The 14035-nt window shown below is 35.9% G+C and overlaps 1 protein-coding gene across 3 annotated transcripts in view; it reads right to left on the bottom strand.

The window, feature by feature from the left end:
- Positions 1–14035, bottom strand: part of NPAT (nuclear protein, coactivator of histone transcription) — a 52138-nt gene that overhangs the window by 19186 nt on the left and 18917 nt on the right. For 2 of the 3 annotated variants that reach the window (XM_024766972.1, XM_024766971.1), the window contains exons 3-8: positions 7060–7120; positions 5720–5792; positions 3016–3056; positions 2272–2496; positions 1218–1299; positions 159–246 (exon numbers count right to left, since the gene is read on the bottom strand). In XM_024766972.1, the coding sequence (XP_024622740.1) occupies positions 159–246; positions 1218–1299; positions 2272–2496; positions 3016–3056; positions 5720–5792; positions 7060–7120 (570 nt within the window). Of the gene's footprint in view, positions 1–158; positions 247–1217; positions 1300–2271; positions 2497–3015; positions 3057–3458; positions 3543–5719; positions 5793–7059; positions 7121–14035 lie in introns of those variants that run through there. The other variant, XM_024766973.1, reaches the window with a different exon arrangement.

The raw sequence follows: 14035 nt of genomic DNA, 5'->3' as shown, positions 1-14035 counted from the left end.
CTACTGAAGTCTTATAGAAATACTGTATTTTACACACACACACAAACACACACATAATCTAAATATACATACATACATACATATATATATTTGTGTATATATCAATAGTTATAAACTCAGGAATATCTTAAGTTGCAAAGTTTCGGAAGGTCACTTACTTTTTCTACTGCAAATGTATTTGGATCCTGGAAATTCCGTATTGTTGAATGAGGTCCAGACAAAGTGATACTTTTCCTTTGAGATTCACTGAAACACATTTTAAAAGCCTGTCTTTTAACTAGTATGAATAACCAATTCAATGATAATTACATGTAAAGACTAATCTTAAGATCATGGTGGAAAAGATGTTTTCTCTATTTGTGGTAGGAACAAAGGGCAGTTGAGTTGAAAAGCATTAATAGACTTGAATTAAGAAATGAATTTGAGGCTTAGCTTTATTACTTATTAGCTATATGGTCTGTAGAAAGGTACCCTCTGACCCACTCTATAATGGGATAAAACCAACTGCATTATTGGGTTTATGAAAGAATTCAATAAAGTATATGTAAAGACTTTATAAAAAGGTCAAGGTTCTTATAAATGTTAGATACTATTATAGTAGTTCTATTGTTTTAGGTGGTTAAGTGAGAAACCTTGCCATAAAGGAGGATGAGGTCAGACTTGAATGAGAGACAATCAACAGTAAAAATTCCAACAAAAATACCCATGGCACGGCAGTTGAGAAAACAGAAAAAACATTTTAAACTATTATCTCTCTTTTATGAAATATCCTTCAAACAAAGACACATGGGCTAAATAGGACAGAAAGAAACTTTTCTCAGAGAATGTCCCTGAGAAGAGTTTTTAACCATCGATTTAGAACTTTAAATATGTGTTTGTAGACCTTAAAACATGCAGATATTATTTATATTTGTTTAAAAGAATGCTTATTTCAAAAAATCTGAGTTAACATCAATTTTAAGATATACCTTTCTATATACCACTATAGAAAAAAAATATTTCTAATGAAACAGTGAATAGGTCAGTGATTATAAAACACAACCTGTTTTCAGGGAGGATAGACTGTGGGGAAAAAAAAGTGTTTTGAAATGGATATAATAGTAAATAGTCTCAAGTACTTAATGCAATCTTGTTACCTTATTCACAATGTAAATATCCTGGTGTAATTTTTTTTTTTGGAAGGTTATTGGAAACTTGTCCTTTTAAAAGGCATTTACCTTTTGCGTCTACCAGGAGACATTAAACTGGCATGAGTTTTCCTTTCCTGAGGACCAGGAATGATATTTAAAGCCTCTCCAGCTGTATTTCAAGAGAACAAAGCAGTAAGTCAAGGAAACTGAATAGTTTTCTATACTTGCATTAATGAAATAAATAGCACTACAAAGTGATTATTATTTTATATTAAATTCAGTTAGTATACACTGAGTGCCTACTCTGTGCAAGGCACGGTAGAAGATATTAAGATATATAAAACATAGTCTCTGTGACTTAAGGTTTTATGGTAAAATACAAAGTACAGTATACAGAATAGTCTCAACAAAAAATATCATGGCAGAACAGAATAATTATAAGAAGTATAAACTAAGTGTACTGGGTAAGTGTTTTTACCCAGAGGTGTTAAAGAGGATGGAGAAAAGATGGAAATAAGGGAGAACATAGTGGATGTCAATACATTTTACCTGTGCAGAAGAGAAAAGAGATTGGTCTAAGAACTGAGAGGTGGCACCTCAGTTCTAACCCCAACTCTGTTATTAACTAGACTTTTGCCCCTTAGTATCATGTGTTTATAATAATTTCAAGTATATAAGAAGCAAGAAGTATCAGATGATCTCTAAGTTTATCCCTAGCTCTAAGATTCAGCCAGGAATATGCAGGATTTTCAACAGGTAGAGATGGAAAAACATTCCTCATTCCAGCAGGACAGACTACCATGAACAAAGATAAGAAGGTGGTGAAATATAATGCACATTCCTTTTAAAATCAAATAACAGGGTCTTTTCTATTAATGAAGAGAATTGAGAACTAGAATTGAGAATTGAGAAGGTTGGACTTCAGTTAGAACAGACATAAGAAGAATCCTAGATTAAAATGTCTCATAGATTTAATAATATGCATATTTAATGGCAGATTTACCTAATGTCTATTCTACTTCTAGCCTCTTATCTACTTTTTGCTATAATTTTATACCATGAATATAAAGATATTAGCACATCATCGCATTTATACAGTTTGATTAAAAACAAAATTTAAGAGTGCAGAATGTAGACTTACGGGTCATAGTGTCTTGTGACTGTGAATGGTTGACCACTACAAAATTTGACCTCAAAGGAGTTGAAATCTGGCCAGTTGGCCGAATAACTTGTGTAGCTGTCAAAGGAGAATTAGTAAATTGCCCTGAAAGATACGGTAAAGTCAGCAACTCTGAACTGACAGGAGCTGCTTGAGATGCAAGCCTTCTCTGCCGTTTGATTTCTGCAATTCCACTTCTTGTTCGGGCTGAAACACATGAGCATTTAAAAAAATTAACTCAATGTCAGAGTATTTTGGGAATTTTAAGAAGTTTACATGATATGTGTTCTACTACATGTTTAACATGGTGGATCTACGGACTGAAAAACAGCCCTTAAAAATATCAACTAAGTTTACATGATAATTTCAAAAGCAACAAACTAAAATTGAGTACATTCAAACTTTAAAAATCCAAGAATACATTTCTTCTGTAATAATTCATACTGATAACATCTCCACAAATTAGGAAACAGACTTATGGAATGAGAATTAAAAGATGTGAATACATGAGAGTCAATGAGAAAAATAAGGAATATTTAAAATGCATATTTTTAAAATAAATGAAAATATTATTTCCTAATATGGTAACAGTACTTAGAAAAGCAGTAGTTTAAACAAAATATAAACTTAGCATACATGTATTGTTAACTAAAATGTTCATCTGACAGTAAGTTTGAGTTTAAAGTAATTCTGAACATTATTTATAGTTTAAAGTTGAATACCAACCTCTCTGATTGGCAGCAAAGCCTGGGGAACTTTGCATGCTCCTAATAAACAAAAGTAGTTTGACATTAAAAAACTTCTATTGCCGAATACATTCTGATTTAGTTACAGTCAGACTTTAAGTAAATTATGAGTTAAAAGGCAAGAAATCTCTCTCAGACAAAAAAGATAAGCACATTTTCTAGGTAACCAAATCTTATTTGCTTTAGGAGAAAAACAGTGGCATATAAACATACACACATACATAATTTTAATAACCAAGTTTCTATCCAGTGTAATAAGCATTAGAGAGCCTTGACATCCCACTAAGAGTACAATTTGACTTGAATTTAGGAACTCAATATACTTAAGAAAGCTATATATAATATTTTACAATTATCAATTATCTTTTATAACTATAGAGATGCCTTCCCAGAGAAATTCTGATTTTACATATAACTCCATACATAAATACTTCAGAATCCAAGTTGATTTCAAAGGAGATCCTGCTTTCATCAAATTTATGACTATGACATTACTTCATGGAAGCTCTAAAGAAGGAACAAAGCAAACAGATAAGAAAATTCACAATACAAGCTGATTCTCCTTTTATTATGAACTGAAGTTACCCATGTATCGATATTTTGTAAACAGTAAGACACTGTGCCATTGTCCTCAAAAATCTGTCAAATAAATCTCTACCAACAAGAGCCACGAAACTTACCAAATCGAATAAGCACTTTTTTTTTTTTTGCCACACCCCATGGCATGAGGGACCTTAGTTACCCGACCAGGGATGGGACCGCCGTCCCCTGCATTGGAAGGCAAAGTCTTAACTACTGGACCACCGGGGAAGTCCTGAATAAGCAGTTTTTTTTTTTTTTTGCGGTACGCAGGCCTCTCACTGCTGTGGCCTCTCCCATTGCGGAGCACAGGCTCAGCGGCTATGGCTCACCAGCCTAGCCGCTCTGCGGCATGTGGGATCTTCCCGGACCGGGGCACGAACCCGTGTCCCCTGCATGAACCAATCTTGGAGAACACCTGGCTAAGAACCTTCTTTTTTTATGTAATACCTTGTCAATAAAATATTGCAGTAACTTATAAATAATCATAGGTGTTAATTAAACTGTGAATGTCTTTGAGGATGTTTGCAAGGGGAGGAAAGATGAGGGTCAGGAAAGGGGAATAAGAGTAAGACTACTGGGCCTTCCCTGGAGGCACAGTGGTTAGGAATCTGCCTGCCAATGCAGGGGACACAGGTTAGACCCTTGGTCCGGGAAGATCCCACATGCCATGGAGCAACTAAGCCCGTGCGCCACAAGCCCTAGAGCCCACACACTTCAACTACTGAGCTGGCATGCTGCAACTACAGAAGCCCATGCTCCTAGAGCCGGTGCTCCGCAACAAGAGAAGCCACCTCTGGATGGACCTAGAGTCTGTCATACAGAGTGAAGTAAGTCAGAAAGAGAAAAACAAATACCATACCCTAACACATATATATGGGATATAAAAATAAAAACAAAAAGAAGGTTCTGAAGAACCTAGAGGCAGGACAGGAATAAAGACACAGACGTAGAGAATGGACTTGAGGACACAGGGAGGGGAAGGGTAAACTAGGACGAAGTGAGAGAGTGGCATGGACACGTATACACTACCAAATGTAAAACAGATAGCTAGTGGGAAGCAGCCGCATAGCACAGGGAGATCAGGTCGGTGCTTTGTGACCACCTAGAGGGGTGGGATAGGGAGGCTGGGAGGGAGGCGCAAGAGGGAGGAGATATGGGGATATATGTATAGCTGATTCACTTGTTATAAAGCAGAAACTAACACCCCATTGTAAAGCAATTATACTCCAATAAAGATGTTAAAAAAAAAAAAAGAGAAGCCACCTCAGTGAGAAGCCCACGCACCGCAACAAAGAGTAGCCCCTGCTCACCGCAACTAGAGAAAGCCTGCGCGCAGCAACAAAGACCCAACACAGCCAAAAAAAAAAAAAGTAAGACTACCAAATAAGATGTGGTACAGAGTTACACAGACAGCATTTGGAGCCATTCTAGCAGTTTAAACTGAGGAAAGAAACAAGGCCTCTCCTTAAGTGGGGTATTCACTTGTAGCTGTCAGAGAAGGGTAAGAAACTATGGTTTTCATACTAGACTCTAGTTAAATAAGATACATTCTAAAATTGATACCTATTCTAAGGATGGTGAAACTGGCATTCCAAGGCCCTGACATATGTAGAAGGCAGATTAGTCCCATGTGATAATTCTAAAAGCAGAAGATTCAGAAGTATTACTATTCAAGTTTGTTTCTTTATAAGGGAAGAACAAAGGAGGCATGGATTCCACATATCAATTTTCTGCATGTGTAATGAAGACACAACTGTATAAGGGAAGTCACATGGGGCCCACGTTAGGAGATTTGCATTCACCAAGACTGGGACTAGATTTGTATTCAGCCAGAGATCTGCCTCTAAATTGTTATGGGAACCCGGGAGTGCCATTAATTTCCTCATTTTTAAACATTTTATTAAAATACACAACTTAATTTCAAATTATTTCAATCAAAGACAAAGAAATATCAATAACCTATAATTTCAAAATTAGATCAGTGTTATATAAATGCACAATGTAGGTCATAAGATTTATATGTGAAGTGATTCTTACACACGCTTGCATTCCAAAATCATTATGCACATTCTGATAAGCTTACTGTATAAGCTTTTTATTACCTGATCTGAGAAAGTGTATGGTCTAACTTCTTCCACAGAGATGACAAAATTGCTGGGACATCATTTGATGTTTCTAAATCATAAGAGGAAACATTTCATAATGAATACAGTTGGAGAAAATTCATCATTTAATTTGAACAGACACAGAAAATCAATAAGGAAAACTTATATCTCAGCTGTTGACGTTTTGTTGGGAACTGAGAAATAAGCCTATCTTGTAAAAGACCTGCAAAGCTACAACGAGGCTGCTTTCTTTGCTCAAGCCATTAAGAATCAGATACAATACAATGGAAGAGGAAACTTGTGAAAACTATGCAGGTTTTTTAGATCAATAATTTTATATTTTCTTTGAAATAAAAAAGACAAACTATTTAAAATCTTTCTTCTATTTATCATGTGACATTTGAAAGTAAATTAAAATAATCTGATTTATAAATTAAATTTATAAAATTATACAAACCCCCATGGAGTGTGGAAATTAGTTTTCTACATCCAATGTTTTCATGTACAAATCACCATGACTGCTCAGCAACTACTCTACTTAGAATTACAGGTAAAATTCCTCAGGACTAATTAGTCTTTTTCAGGATGTGTTCTAAAGCCACAATGACAGGAAATTCATAAGGTATTTAAATTCTTTACTATATACTTATAAAAGCTCAAACCAGAGAAAGCTACCCAACATAAAAGTGGGATATAAACCTTTGTATTGCAATAACATATTGTTTCTGAGGCCATTTACACATTAAACATTCCTGTAAGATAGTGAAAACAGTTTGGGAAAAGAAAATCTTCAGGCCCTGAACTTGAAGGCTTATTACTCTCTACAGTTTCTAGTTTTGTGATCTTGGAAGTTATCTGGCTTCTCTAATCCTCAATTTTCTGATACTTAAGAACAGGTCTAAACAATCGACAACTCTCACTGGATTATTTTAAGGACTGAGATAAAACCTATGAAAGCACATAGCACAATGCTGCAATAGACAGTACTCAATAAATGTTAAGCTTTTTTAAAAAAATGTTATCATTTACACTAATTCTTTACTGCTGAGTCTTTTCTTAACATGTTGTAAACTACAGAAATAACCAATATGAGAGAATAAATCTAACTTTCTCCTTAAGACACGAATTTAGGAAAGTGTTATTTTATACTTATCACTCAATAAAAATGAACTATTTAATTAGATATTTCACAGTAAATTTTATCTCATCATAGTTGACACAAGTTTTCTTATGGCTTTTAAGAAGTATTAATATCCTTTAAAAATTATTTCTAATTAAAAATATTAGATAAATGCTGTATAAAACTGACAAAAAAATCCCTGAACCTGAATTCTTACCTTTTGCTTTCATAGCTACATATTCATTCAAAATTGTTGTCAAATTTTTTCCAAATAAAGACTGAAAAGAAAAAGATCAAGCATTACCAAAACCAAATAATACTACCAATAATTTCCCACTACAAAATATTTCACCATAAAAATTAATAAAAGATCTGGATTACAGAGTAGATGATAAAGAAATGGTGAAGAGCAGGTCATCAAAGATGGAAACAAAAAAAAAAAAAAAAAAAAAAAGATGGAAACAGTCGCTTGTCAGGGGGTGAATCAAATCTTTTAAGGGTAAAGAACCTTGTCTGAATAAGATACTGGGACTGTTTCTTTAGCTAAGATAGTACAATGGCAGGAATGCAGTTTTCAGTTGGGAGGTAGGGATCCAGTCACACAAATGCAGACCCACTCCTAGTCAGCCCTTTCTATCCTGAATGCTATGTGAACCTGCCAAAGAACAAAGTAAAAAAATTGAGTGTAAGAGATATCATTCCCAAGGATCAGTACCTTGCTATTTTCACTTCTACCATCTCATAAAGTCATTCCCCACTGCCCCTATTCCTATCAGTAATTAAAGGGCAGGCTTTTATTACCTCAAGTTTGAGGTCATATAATAGAACAGGGAAAAGCCAAGGATTTTTAGAGCAGACAGTTCTGGTTTTAAGTTCAACATTTACTGAATGTGTGAAAAATCACCCAGATTTTCTAAGGCGTAATTACTTTCATATATAAAAATGACTTCCTAATGACTTAAGACATATGACTTCTTAATTAATACAATCTTTTGTGGTGAAGATTGATGATAAATGTAACACAGCTAAGACAATGTCTAACACATAGGTGATTACTTCCCTTTCCCCTCCTGAACTTTCATAGCAGATCCCTATTTTATTCTTCTGTGTCATTAAAAAATTTTTTTAAAGGGCTTCCCTGGTGGCGCAGTGGTTGAGAGTCCGCCTGCCAATGCAGGGGACACGGGTTCGTGCCCTGGTATGGGAAGATCCCACATGCCGCGGTGCGGCTGGGTCCGTGAGCCATGGCCGCTGAGCCTGCGCGTCCGGAGCCTGTGCTCCGCAACGGGAGAGGCCACAACAGTGAGAGGCCCGCGTACCACTGAAGAAAAAAAAAAAAAAAAAAAAAAAAAAAAAATTTTATAATAGAGTATAGTTGATTAACAATGTTGTGTTAGTTTCCCTCCTCCCCCCCTCCCCACCCTGGTAACCGTAAGTTCGTTCTCTAAGTCTGTTTCTGTATTATAAAAAAGTTCATTTATATCTTTTAAAAGATTCTGCATATAAGTGATATATTTGTCTTTCTCTGTCTGACTTCACTTAGTATGATAATCTCCAGGTCCATCCACGCTGCTGCAAATGGCATTATTTCATTTGCTTTAATGGCTAATATTCCATAGTATACATGTACCACATCTTCTTTATCCATTCATCTGCTGATGGACATTTAGGTTGCTTCCATGCCTTGCCTATTGTAAAAAGCGCTGAAATGAACATTGGGGTGCATGTATCCTTCCACGTTTTTCTCCATATACATATCCAGGAGTGGGATTGCTGGATCATATGGTAGCTCTGTTTTTAGTTTTTTAAGGAACCTCCATTCTGTTCTCCATAGTGGCTGTACAAATTTACCTTCCCACCAACAGCGTAGAAGGGTTCCTTTTTCACACTCTCTCCAGCATCTGTTTGTAGACTTTCTGACGATGGCCATTCTGACTGGTGTGAAGTGATATCTCATTGTAGTTTTGATTTGCATTTCTCTAATAATCAGCAGTGTTGAGCATCTTTTCACGTGCCTCTTAGCAATCTGTATGTCTTCTTTGGAGAAATGTCTATTTAGGGCTTCTGCCCATTTTTTGATTGCATTGTTTGTTCTTTTGATATTGAGCTGCATGAGCTGTTTGTAAATTTTGGAGATTAATCCCTTGTTGGTTGCATCATTTGCAAATATTTTCTCCCATTCTGTGGATTGTCTTTTCATTTTCTTTATGGTTTTCTTTGCTGTGCAAAAGCTTTTGGGTTTAATTAGGTCCCATTTGTCTATTACTATTTTTACTTCCATAACTCTAGGAGATGGATACAAAATAACATTGTTGCAATTTGTATCAAAGAGTGTTCTGCCTATGTTTTCCTCTAGGAGTTTTATAGTATCCCGCCTTACATTTAGGTCTTTAATCCATTTTGAGTTTATTTTTTGGTATGGTATTAGAGAGTGTTCCAATTTCACTCTTTTACATGTAGCTGTCTAGTTTTCCCAGCACCACTTATTGAAGAGACTGTCTTTCCTCCATTGTATAATCTTGCCTCCTCTGTCATAAATTAATAGACCATAAGTGTGTGGGTTTATTTCTGGGCTTTCTATCCTGTTCCACATTTCTGTATTTGTGCCAGTACCATACTGTTTTTTTTTTTTTTACCATACTGTTTTGATGACTCTAGCTTTGTAATATAGTTTAAAGCCAGGGAGCCTGATTCCTCCAGCTCCGTTTTTCTTTCTCAAGCTTGCTTTGGCTATTTGGGGTCTTTTGTGTCTCCATACAAATTAAAACATTTTTTTTCCAGTTCTTTGAAAAATGCCATTGGTAATTTGAAACAGATTGAATTGAACCTGTAGATGGCCTTGGGTAGTATAGTCATTTTGACAATACTCATTCTTCCAATCCAAGAACATGGTATATCTTTCCATCTGTTCATGTCATCTTCGATTTATTTTCATCAGCATCTTATAGATTTTGGAGTACAGGTCTTTTGCCTCCTTAGGTAGGTTTATTCTTAGGTATTTTATTCTTTTTGATGCAATGGTAAATGGGATTGTTTCTTTAATTTCTCTTTCTCATCTTTTGTTGTTAGTGTACAGGAATGCAGGAGATTTCTATGTATTAATTTTGTATCCTGCAATTTTACTGAATTCATCGATGAGTTTAGTTTTCTGGTAGCATCTTTAGGATTTTCTACGTATAGTGTCATCATCTGCAAACAGTGAGTTTTATTTCTTCTTTTCCAATTTGGATTCCTTTTATTTCTTTTTCTTCTCTGACTGCTGTGGGTAGGGCTTCCAAAACTATGTTGAATAAAAGTGGCAAGAGTGGACATCCTTGTTTTTGTTCCTGATCTGAGAGGAAATGCTTTCAGCTTTTCATCGCTGAGTATGATGTTAGCTGTAGTTTTGTCAGATACTGCCTTTATTATGTTGAAGTAGGTTCCCTCTATTCCCACTTTCTGGAGAGTTTTTACCATAAATTGGTGTTGAATTTTGTTAAAAGCTGTTTCTGCATCTATTGAGATGATCACATGGTTTTTATTCCTTAATTTTTTGATGTGGTATATCACACTAATTGATTTGTGTATACTGAAAAATCCTTGCATCCCTGGGATAAATCTCACTTGATCATGGTGTGTGATCCCTTTTACTGTATTGTTGGATTTGGTTTGCTAGTATTTTGTTGAGAATTTTTGCATCAATGTTCATCAGTGATACTGGCCTGTAATTTTCTTTTTCTTGTGGTATCTTTGTCTGGTTTTGGTATCGGGGTGATAGTGGCCTCACAGAATGAGTTTGGGAATGTTCCTTCCTCTGCAATTTTTTGGAATAGTTTCAGGATAGGTAACTCTTCTCTAAATGTTTGACAGAATTCACCCGTGAAGCCATCTTGTCCTGGACTTTTGTTTGCTGGGAGTTTTTTAGTCAGTTTCAATTTCACTACTTGTGATTGGTCTGCTCATATTTTCTATTTCCTCCTAGTTTAGTCTTGGGAGATTGTACCTTTCTAAGAATTCATCCCTTTCTTCTAGGTTGTCCATTTTAGTGACATAGAGTTGCTTGTGGTACAGTAGCTTCTGTATTATTTAAAGTCTGAGAAGTTAAGGGATACACCTAATACTAACTGGATCATTATACCTTGCTTTATTTTTAGTAGCTAAAAAAACAATTGCTGAATGAATGCTATATAATGAATTATGTCCACATAAATTCATGTGAGGTCACATCAAGAAGGTGGTTGTTTATAAGCCAGGAAGACAGCCTTCACCAGGATCGGAAACAGGGGCACTTGATCTTGGTCTTTCCAACCTCCAGAACCATGAGAAGTAAAAATGTGGGTGGTAGATTTGCTTGTAGTTACTAGGGTATTACTGCAGTTAGGCCCCCACAGCACATAGAGCTACACACACAGATATGCTAATCCACATATACAAAAAATCTGGGGCTTCCCTGGTGGTGCAGTGGTTGAGAGTCTGCCTGCCGATGCAGGGGACACGGGTTCGTGCCCCGGTCCGGGAAGATCCCACATGCCGCGGAGCGGCTAGGCCCGTGGGCCATGGCTGCTGAGCCTGCGTGTCGGGAGCCTGTGCTCTGCAATGGGAGAGGCCACAACAGTGAGAGGCCTGCGTACCGAAAAAAAAAAAAAAAAAAAAAAAATCTGTATTTCTGTATATAACTGTACATATATTAAAATAAACTTCATAAACTTCATAACTGATATCTCTGACTATATAATTTAATGCTACAGGTCTCATTCTTATGCTTATTTGTACTTTCTTTCTCACAGAGTGAGAAAACTGGCTCCCATTATCTATATTAATTTACTTGTTAAAGTTGCTAATTTAGAAGAATTCAGAAGAATTTAAGATTCATTCATGTTATTATATGAATCAATAGTGCTGCTTTTTACTGCTTACTAGTAGGAATGTACCAGTTTGTTTATTCATTCACTTGCTGAAAGACATCTTGGTTATTTTCAGTTTTTGACCACCACAGATAAACATCAGCATGTAAGTTTCTGTGTGAATATAAGTTTTTCAATTTACTTGGGTAAATATCTGGTTGTATGAATGCTGGGTCACGTGCGGCCCAGTTGTTTAACTTCATTAACAACTGCCAATCTGTTTTGCAAAGCGGCTGTATGATTTTGCATTGTCATCAGCAATGAATAAGAGTTTTTGTTGCTCTGCATCTTTGCCACCAAGAATCTGACAAACTTTAAAAATTGTTTTTTATAGTAGTCATTCTAATATGTATGTATCAGTATCTGATTGGGGTATTAATTTTCATTTTCCTAATGACTAATAATGTGGAGTATTTTTTTCACATGCTTATTGCCATTCCTGTATTTTCTTTGGGGAAGGGTCTTCAGATCTCTTGCCCACTAAAGAAAAAATTCAGTTAAAAAAAAAAAGTTTCCTATATATTCTGGGCACAATCCTTTTTTCAGAGCTGCAAATATTTTCTCCTAGCTTATGGCTTGTCATTCTTTTAATATTGTCTCTTATAGAGCAAAAATTAAAAATTTTTATAACGTTGAATTTATCAAGTTTTCATTTTTCAGTCAGCGCTTTTGGCTTCATGTCTAAAAATTCATTACCAAAACCAAGATTGCACAGTTTCTCCTATGTCTTATTCTGAAACTCCTATAGTTCTATGTTCTACATTTTGATCTATTATCCACTGTTGGTTAATTTTTGTATGAGGTATGTGTAAAGGTTTTTCTTTTTCTTTTTTTTAAAAAAAATCTGGATGTCTAATTGTTCTATCACCACTTATTGTTAAGATTATCCTTTCTCTAGTGAATTGCCTTTGTGCTTTTGTCAAAAAAAATCACATTTGGACTCTCTATTTTGTTCCACTGATCTTATACCTAACTATCTCCTAATGCCACTCAATCCTGATTACTATTGCTGGTTAGTAAGTCTTAAGGTCGACTAATGTGAGTCCTTGAACATATCCTTTTTAAGAACTGTTTGGGTTATTCTTCCACAACACTACTTAAGTGGTACTTGTGCTCCTACTCCAAGAGGACAGCACTGCGCATCAGCAAGCTGGCAGCAGTAGTGGCTAGGCCTCAGACCCCCAGTTTGAAGGATGGCCCTGCCCACCACCACACCCACAGCAGCTGCGGCCCAACCACAACAGGAAGGTGCACACAGCCCACACAGTGGATACCCCTGGAGCACCTGGCTCTGGTGACAGGGGGATTCTACCACTGAGCTCACCGGACACCTTCTACATAAAGCCACTCTTTCAAGACCAGGATAATACACAGAAACAAATACAGAGAGCTAGGCAAAATGAAGAGACAAAAGAATACCTTACAAACAAAATAAGATAAAACCCCAGAAAAAGAACTAAACAAAACAGAGATTAGCAATTTACCAGCTAAAGAGTTTAAAGTAATAGTCATAAAGATGCTCACTGAACTTGGGAGAAGAATTGATGAACTCAGGTGAGAACTTCAACAAAGAGAAAATACAAAAAAGAACCAATGAGAACTGAAGAATACAATAACCGAAGTGAAAATAACTACAGACAATCAACAGGTTAGAGAATGCAAAAGAATGGATCAGCAATCTGGAAGACAAGGTAGCAGAAATAACTCAATTAAAACAGAAAAGATTGCAAAAAAAATGAGGATAGTTTAAGGGATCTCTGGGACAACGTCATGCACACTAACTTTCCCATAAAAGGGATTCCAGAAGGAGAAGAGTGAGAGAGAAAAGAATAGAAAACCTATCTGAAGAAATAATGGCTGAAAACTTCCCTAACTTGTCAAAGGAAAAGACATCCAAATACAGAAAGCATAGAGTCCCATACAAAATGAACCGAAAGAGACCCTCACCAAGACACATTATAATTTAAATGTCAAAAGTTAAAGAGAAACAGAGAATCTTAAAAGCAGCAAGTGAAAAACAACTAGTTACATACAAGAGAACCCCTATAAGATGATCAGAGGATTTTTCAGCAGAAACTTCAAATGCCAGAAGCGACTGGCACAACATGTTGAAAGTGCTGTAAAAAATAACCGAACAACCAAGAATACTCTACCTGGCAAGATTATAATTCAGAAGTGAAGGATACAGTTTCCCAGATGAACAAAGCCAAAGGAGTTCATCACCACTAAACCGACCCTATAAATAATGTTTAAAGGGACTTCTTTAAATGGAAAAGAAGAGGCCAAAACTAGAAATAAGAAAATTATGAA

The sequence above is a fragment of the Neophocaena asiaeorientalis genome, unplaced genomic scaffold, assembly GCF_003031525.2.
Source record: "Neophocaena asiaeorientalis asiaeorientalis breed wild unplaced genomic scaffold, Neophocaena_asiaeorientalis_V1.1 scaffold338, whole genome shotgun sequence".
Classification (NCBI taxonomy): Eukaryota; Metazoa; Chordata; class Mammalia; order Artiodactyla; family Phocoenidae; genus Neophocaena; species Neophocaena asiaeorientalis.
Note: the sequence above shows the minus strand (reverse complement) of the source record. Positions and strands in the feature narration are given on the sequence as shown.